Here is an 8002-nt window from a genome sequence, read left to right as displayed (position 1 = left end):
TAGCACATCAAATTACTTTATTATTGTACACTAGCCTACTCCCCTATCGACAGTAAATAATATTGCCTACGTGCTTTCGACAATACATTATCAACTCGTTATCAACAAAAAGTAATTCTTTTCAAATAAACCAAATTTGCCTTATCAACACAGTAGGCCTAAATATTTCCTAACGATATCACAACTTAAATATAGCCTACTTACTCCTCAATCGGATCAAGTACAATAATTTTCATCATCTCTACAGAAACTGTCTGGGGCAGACGCTCTCGAAAATCGCGTCTGCGGCTTGTAATTAATGTCTGTGTGGCTGCCAAGCTCTCAAATACCGTGCCCTGTCTCTCACTCTATGAATGGTCACTGCTATTCGGATTCCTTGGGATGTCCCTACCCTGAACCCTAAACTATAACTAACTAACACTAAACTTAACCATTTTACATTTATACTTGATTGAGGTAGGGACTTCCCAAGGATTCCGAATTGCACGGACCTTCTGGGAAAGCCTATGAACTCCTCTATTCGACTGAAAGCCATGGACACAACTCTTATTGGTTGTCTGATGTAGGCTACTGGGAACTGGTAACAATACCGTCTGTGATTGGCTAACAACATTTAAGATCTGTATACAGCCAGAAAAGACAACATAACATGCCATGAGGTGTTGAGGGAAAGACAGATTACCTATAGATTGGACATAATATTTTCTTGGCAATTAGCCATAACAGGAAATACACAAGCCATAGGCTACACTATAGCTCAAAGTTGCTACTTCTGAATGTCGGCTTGCATGGGAAAAATTGTACATTTCTAACATTTATGGTTGAGATTTAATTAATATAAATATAAACTATGCACCTTATGACTTTCATTAACAAGCAGGCGTCACACAGACGTTAGTAAGGCGTTGGTATGATGTCATGTCAGTCAGACGTTCAATGGTAGGCGACAGCCACACGGTGTTACGGTTGCCAAGGCTTAATTCTGGCACATATCACCCCCCATAGGCTAGGCTACTCTACTGTTAACTACAGGGGTTGAGATCATCCGTTCATTTGCGGAAGTGTGGGTCCAGGCTTTAAACAAGAACGCAACAACAAAGGGCTTCGCATTGGAAAGTCGTGGAAATACGATATCGCTCGTCAAGTCATACCTATTCAGTTGATTGTTCCAAACTTGACACGTGAGTCCATCGTTTATACTTTTTTTTGTTGCTTAGGCTATAGCCTTCATTAGTTTTATTTTCAATTTGATTTAATCTTTATTACATCGTGGGACAGGCTGTATGTTCTCACTCATGTCAGTATTTGATGCAGTCTAGGGTATCTAGACTGGCGATGAGTTTTGGCGATGAGTTTAACTCAAAATTATTTAATCTATCGTGTGTCTTTTGAAGTTAACAAAATGCCACGCTTTCGCTTTCGCTCTGTAGTTTGCCGCTGGTGTGATACTTTTAATACATGATAGGCCTAAAATGTAACAGGAAGTACATAGTTGCAGTCTTATTGTGGTTGTAATTATTTCTTAAAATCTATTCATTTCAGTCACACCATGGCTACAGCGGATGCAGTGTACAGTCCAACAACCGTTTCAGAGAACAAATCCAAAAAGTGGTTCATTGTACCAACAGATAATTTGGATAAATTCAGATGTGTGATAAAGGTGGTTCAAGTGGTAAGTAATGTTCTATCATAGTGTTATGATAATGTTATTGTACAACGTTTTGTTGTTGTTCAATGTTCCACTGTTGGGCAAAATCTTAATTCAAGCATAAAATGAAACTACACTGAACAAAAATATAAATACAATATGTAAAGTGTTGGTCCCATGTTTCATGAGCTGAAAGAAACTATCCCATACATTTTCCATATGCACAAAAAGCTTATTTCTCTCAGATTTTGTGCACAAATTTGTTTACATCCCAGTTAGTGAGCATTTCTCCTTTGCCAAGATAATCCATTCACCTGACAGGTGTGGCATATCAAGAAGCTGATTAAATGGCACGATCATTACACAGGTGCACCTTGTGCTGGGGACAATAAAAGACCACTGAAATGTGCAGTGTTTTTCACACAACACAATGCCACAGATGTCCCAAGTTTTGAGGGAGTGTGCAATTGGCATTCTGACTGCAGGAATGTCCACCAGAGCGGTTGCCAGAGAATTGCATGTTCATTTCTCTATCATAAGCCGCCTCCAATGTCGTTTTAGAGAATTTGGCAGTACGTCCAACTGGCCTCACTACCACAGATGTCAACGTTTCATGTGGGCGAGTGGTTTGCTGATGTCAACGTTTTGAACAGAATGCTCCATGGTGGGGTTATGGTATGGGCAGGCATAAGCTGCGGACAATGAACACAATTGCACTTTATCTATGGCAATTTGAATGCACAGAGATACCGTGACGAGATCCGGAGGCCCATTGTCGTGCCATTCATCCGCCGCCATTACCTCATGTTTCAGTATGATAATGCATGGCCCCATGTCGCAAGGATCTGTACACAAATCCTGGAAGCTGAAAATGTCCCAGTTATTCCATGGCCTGCGTACTCACCAGACATGTCACCCATTGAGCATGTTTGGGATGCTCTGGATACTGACTGGTTTTCTGATCCATGCTGCCACAAAAAAAAAAAAAGGTATCTGTGACCAACAGATGCATATCTGTATTCCCAGTCAAGTGAAATCCATAGATTTAGGGCCTAATGAATTTTATTTCAATTGACTGATTTCCTTATATGAACTGTAACTCAGTAACATCTTTGAAATTGTTGCATGTTGCGTTTATATTTTTGTTCAGTGTATTTCAGAGGAGAGGAAGACAACAACCTTCTGGTCTATCTATCTGTATTTTCTGATGGCACCGAGTAGTAAAACAGGGTTAGATCAACTCTGGTGGCAATATGACATTTTACCTAGTGGTGTCATCACGTTTACTTTGTGCTCCAGACATAAGACCAGATGAACAAGTGTGTATGTAAAATGTCTAAGTATTAACACCTAGCTCCCTTGTCAGTTATGATACCAAGTTCCTTGGAAGTGGATAGTCTGCGTGTAGTAAATAGACATAGAATATGCAGATTTTTCAAATGCTACCATTTCATTGTTTTGTATGTAACTGGATCTGGCTCCCAGAAACTGTGGGCTGTCTATCCCACAAAAACATCCCACAATTAACAGGCAAGTTTGTAAACCATAACTTTTGTGGCCTTCTCAGGGTGCGACCATTGTCAGCAGTTGTTCTTCATTGTTCCTTTAAATGTTGTGAGTCAGACTGTTCTATAGAACAGTTGCATCAGTGCTGGTGATGATGCACTCATCAGACCACACCCTGTCCTCCCACATCCCCTTCATGATGGGGTGGGGTATTTGTCAGCAGAGATGACCCTCAGGAACCTTTAACTGATCGTCAGGCCTAAGACGGCAACGTTTTCTTCTTCAGATTTCAGAGTCCAAATCAGTCACTGGAGCTGCTGTATCCTATTGAGGGTAGCTGAAACCAGATCCTGTATATTTAGCTCTATATAGCCTGTCTGGAACAGCACTCCGATTGGACAGTTGGACGTATCACCTAGCTTACATATTAAAGAGGAGACTGGGTCGGAAACCATTTTAGACAATTGAGATGCCTCCGTGTAGGCCTTGATGAAACAGCAGTCGTGCTTAAGTCAACAAGTGTACGTGGCGTGCATATGTTCAGGGGGTGTGTCTTTACAAGCAGAAGACAGATCTTGGAATTCTGTTGAATTGAGTGAGGCTACTACAGCAGACTGCTGTTGACTAATGTTTGACCCCTTTCTGTGCCCCGCTGGTCATCACAAGTGGCAGAGTTGTGAAATGTCTACATTTTGAACTGGATATCATGAATGGCTTCCTCTTATTCCTAGACCTCATTGTCAAGGCTTCAACTATTTGACTGCCTTCCTAACTGCAGTGAAATGTTATCTTGTGATCTTCAATTGAATTCAAATCACATGGTTCATGGCTTCTACCTTGTATTTCTCCCCAGTTAACAAGATCTTGAAACAAACTGTTTCCGGGCAGGATGGAGGGCTTATTTGGTTGAGGGCACCTCTTGTACTATTATGTTGGCCTGTGAGTAAGCAGGTTAGAGGTGGAGGTTTACTAGTTGCCATAGTTTGTGATTTGAGCTCTTAGTCCAGGCAATTCTTTGGGGGAATTGAGTCTCCTTCTGGAGCAGGAAATCTGAGTTCATTCAGAGTTTCTCTTGTGGGACCGCAGTCTGGAGACAGACAGAGTTGACGGGGCTCTGTCTTCCTCAGATCACTGGGTCCCTAGTCAAGCTAATCAGAGCCAGGTGTTAGCAATACCGCCTAGTGTCTAGCGGTGCACTGCAAATGAAATTAGCAGCCAGATGCAAAATGTAATTACCAGGGTTATTTTAAGACTTGCTGTTTGACCTTATTATCACTGACTGTGTATGTGTGTGTGTGAGAGAGAAACTATGGATTCCTCCAAATATGATCAACATTGCAAGAATGCTTGGCAAGCTCATTGCACATAAAGATCTGTGGAATTAAATGTAATTTAAAGCATTTCCCACTTAAAGCCACAGAACCCTGGATTCTTCTTCTTTCTGACGTGCTACTCTTTCTCTTGCAACAACACTTTGCTGGAGTTGTGTGTTCATAGAACACACTCTCACACACACACAGTATTGTACAGCTAACCTTGTGGGGACACACAATTCAGTCCCATTCAAAATCCTATTTTACCTAACCCCTAAACCTTAACCTGTACTCTTACCCTAACCTTAACCCAAAAACCTAACCCTAAAACTAACTCTAGCTCCTAACCCTTAATGTAATAGTAACCCTAACACTAATTCTAACCTTAACCCCCTAAACATAGCATTTTACCTTGTGGGGACTAACAAAATGTCCACAGTTGGTCAAATGTTTGTTCGTTTACTATTCTTGTGGGTACTTCTGGTCACCACAAGAATAGTTAAACACGTCCACACACACACAGTCACACACAACAGACTGTAAAGAAAGTATTAAAGGTACTGCAGAAAGATGTCCTCTTTCTGGAGGAGGCCCAGTCTTTATTACAGGGTTGATGTCAGACTGTCTCCATATGGTCATGTAGTAAACCTGGAAATGTAGAGCTGTGGCTTCATTAACACTAAGGCTGGGGTGAAACCGACTGTGGTGCATTTTACCTTGTAATATGGAACTAAGGCCTACAAACTGTACAGTTTAAGCCACTGTTCTTCTAGATACACATATGGCACATTATGCTTGGCACCGTATTACAGTGAGCATGTGTTTGCTGTCTCGTTTAGTTTTAGGTACCCATTTAGCACTGTCTGAATAGTGTGAGGACAGATCCTCAGTGTAATATGCTATCTGCATGGTAGCGGAGTGGTTGACCTTGATTCCTGAGGAAGCCGACCTGCCCTGTTCCTTCCAAACAATCGCCAAGAAAACAAAAAAAAACTAACCGTGTGAGTCAGTTAATGTCAGGTTTTGCTGGCCTTGTGTGGTCCAGTCTCTTGGTTTCAGAAAACAAAAATATACATTTTCAGTATTTCCCTTTCTTTCTTAGGAATCTTTATTAATAGTGGATATTGAGAAAGCAAAATGGGGTCTGTGGGTGTTGTAAAGGGGTGGATCCTTTAGTTGGTCACAGTTCTAATGGGAACATGAAAAAGCTATTGTGTGTGGTGTAGTATGATGAATAGAGCCAGTATCTGGTGCTTCCATCACACTGATGAGCTTTAAGAGTACTGTGATGGTCACACCAGAAGAATCCTCTCATTGTGAAGATTACATGAAAGAGTTGTCCCTTCCTCCAAGTCCAACTCTGAATTTTGCATGAAATATTTAGACATTTTCATATACCCACATTTACATAGGGCTATGATAGTCAACTCTACTGATGGCAATTCAGTTTGAAAACACTATATTGGCACAGAATATAAAGATTGCGTTGAGACAGAATCCTGAGTCCATCAGTACTTAAGCCATGCACAAGCATGATTGACGACACTAAATGACCTCTACCCTGCTCTGAGACAAAACAAAACTTCCCATTTAACTCTGGTAGTAAACAGTGCCATCTGTTATTGAGACTGGGGTAGTACATGATAACAGTGGGAGATCAGTTAGTTTTGACTTATGTCCTCAGCTCCTGTCGTTCGTGGCCTTCATTCTCGAAGAGGTAGTGACGACCTGCATGAGCTGCTCTCCGCTCTACTTCTTTGAGTTTGTCAGCTGCACAGCCTTCCTCTTCACAGCTCTCCTCCTCGTCCTCCTCGCTACCAACCTGCACAAGAGAGTGGGCATCAACTACTGGCCCGCCGTGGTGAGTCCTCAGCGTGTGTGTGTGTGTGAATGTACACATAATGTTGATAAATGAGGCCCACTGACTTTCCTGGCATTTTGTAGGTTTATCATTCATAAGACTTTGTGAAAAATGACATTTCATGAAGCCTGCGTGTGTATGTGAGGGTACTTGTAATCATATTTAAATGTATGCTGGTGTATAACCATGCTGACCTGTCTCTTGCAGGACTTTGTGTACACGGCTTTGATGGCTGCATTCTTCCTCATCGCCTCCATTGTATTTGTCTCAGATAATGGTGGAACTGACCTGGAGAATGCTGCTGTGGTAAACTAACATCTTTACTCAGACTTTCCTCATACGTCAGGATCCTGGTTAGTGTTTTCTCAATTGAAGACAAAAAATACCAGCCCAAACAAAGCTGGGTTTAGATAGAAAGGAGAACCATTTTGTTTTAAACTGTTTAGAGTGTCATTTTTGTACTCTTAGTTACAATATGTTTTACTAATGTTAATGCTTAGTAATAATGTATAACTTTTTTATTTTCAGGCGTTTGGCTTCCTGGCCACTATGGCATTCCTGGTGGATGCTGGCTGGTTTGTGAAGACCAGGGGTTTTCCTTTTAAAAGGACCAACCAGCAAGCCGCAAGCAACGGTGAGGCCCCCGTGGCAGAGGCCGAGAAACTCAACAGGGAACAGAATGAAGCAGACTAGGCCCAAGGATACCTAAACGAGTGTAACACTGGTATCTCTTTCTCACACACACACACGCAAACAGGCAACACACTAAGACCATCAGAGGACCACCTTATATCTGCTTAAAAGCAGGAAAGAAATCTCCAGCATTTTAAAGATATGATTTAAAGGTTTTATTCTTAGCAGTGGGACCATTTTTGTTGGAGACTTGGCCTGTGCTGTATACATTTCATTCCCTTGGACTATGGACCTGCTTGGAATGGGACCACTCATTGATTAAAATAGACCATGGCTCTCCAACCCTGTTCTTGGAGATCTATCCTCCTGTAGGTTTTCACTCCAACCCCAGTTGTAACTAACCTGATCAACCAGCTACTTATTAGAATCAGGTGTGCTAGATTAGGGTTGGAGCGAAAACCTACATGACTGTAGCTCTCCGGGAACAGGGTTGGAGAGCCCTGGAATAGACTAATATGAGATTATAAGATCACTGTATTGCCTTACCACTCACTGTCATTACTGGGATGAGCACCTATCTGTACTATCTGTAATATTTTTCTTAATCTTGTCAAGATGGCTCCAGCTATGCAAAATGCTGTATCTAATTTCTCACACACAAAAAAAAACAATATTTTATCTAGTTATTTACAGTCAAACCCAACACATTCATATCCATTTCGGATAGTACAGTTACAGTATTTAAGGCTGGACATAATATATTAGCCAGTTTTAAGGAATGACAATCAAATGGGAAAATGTTTCAATTTAAACTCTTTAATAGGGAATGGGAACAGTCATGCCAGAAACTTTTTTTAATGGGCCCCTATGTCTGTAATTTTATTTTACAGACCTATTTCTCCCCAAAAGTCATTGATTTCTATGGTTTCAAACTTTCAGTCCATGCAAGAAAACTCCCCAGTATGTCTTTGCGAGTCCAACTCCACGTGCCTTATTGGTGTTCATACTATATAGATACATTTTAAATATAGCAATCAATGA

General features: G+C 41.2%; 1 protein-coding gene across 1 annotated transcript; it reads left to right on the top strand.

The window, feature by feature from the left end:
• Positions 1-1026: 1026 nt before the first annotated feature.
• On the top strand, positions 1027-7369 carry LOC123491639 (CKLF-like MARVEL transmembrane domain-containing protein 6). Its single transcript, XM_045223193.1, has 5 exons — positions 1027-1181; positions 1543-1672; positions 6152-6328; positions 6536-6634; positions 6857-7369. The coding sequence occupies exons 2-5, from the start codon at positions 1550-1552 to the stop codon at positions 7019-7021; spliced, it is 564 nt and encodes a 187-aa protein (XP_045079128.1). The 5' UTR covers positions 1027-1181; positions 1543-1549; the 3' UTR covers positions 7022-7369.
• Positions 7370-8002: the final 633 nt, after the last annotated feature.

This window comes from Coregonus clupeaformis, chromosome 10 (genome assembly GCF_020615455.1).
Source record: "Coregonus clupeaformis isolate EN_2021a chromosome 10, ASM2061545v1, whole genome shotgun sequence".
Taxonomy (NCBI): domain Eukaryota; kingdom Metazoa; phylum Chordata; class Actinopteri; order Salmoniformes; family Salmonidae; genus Coregonus; species Coregonus clupeaformis.
The sequence above is the reverse complement of the archived record's forward strand: the minus strand, read 5'-3'. Positions and strand labels throughout refer to the sequence as shown.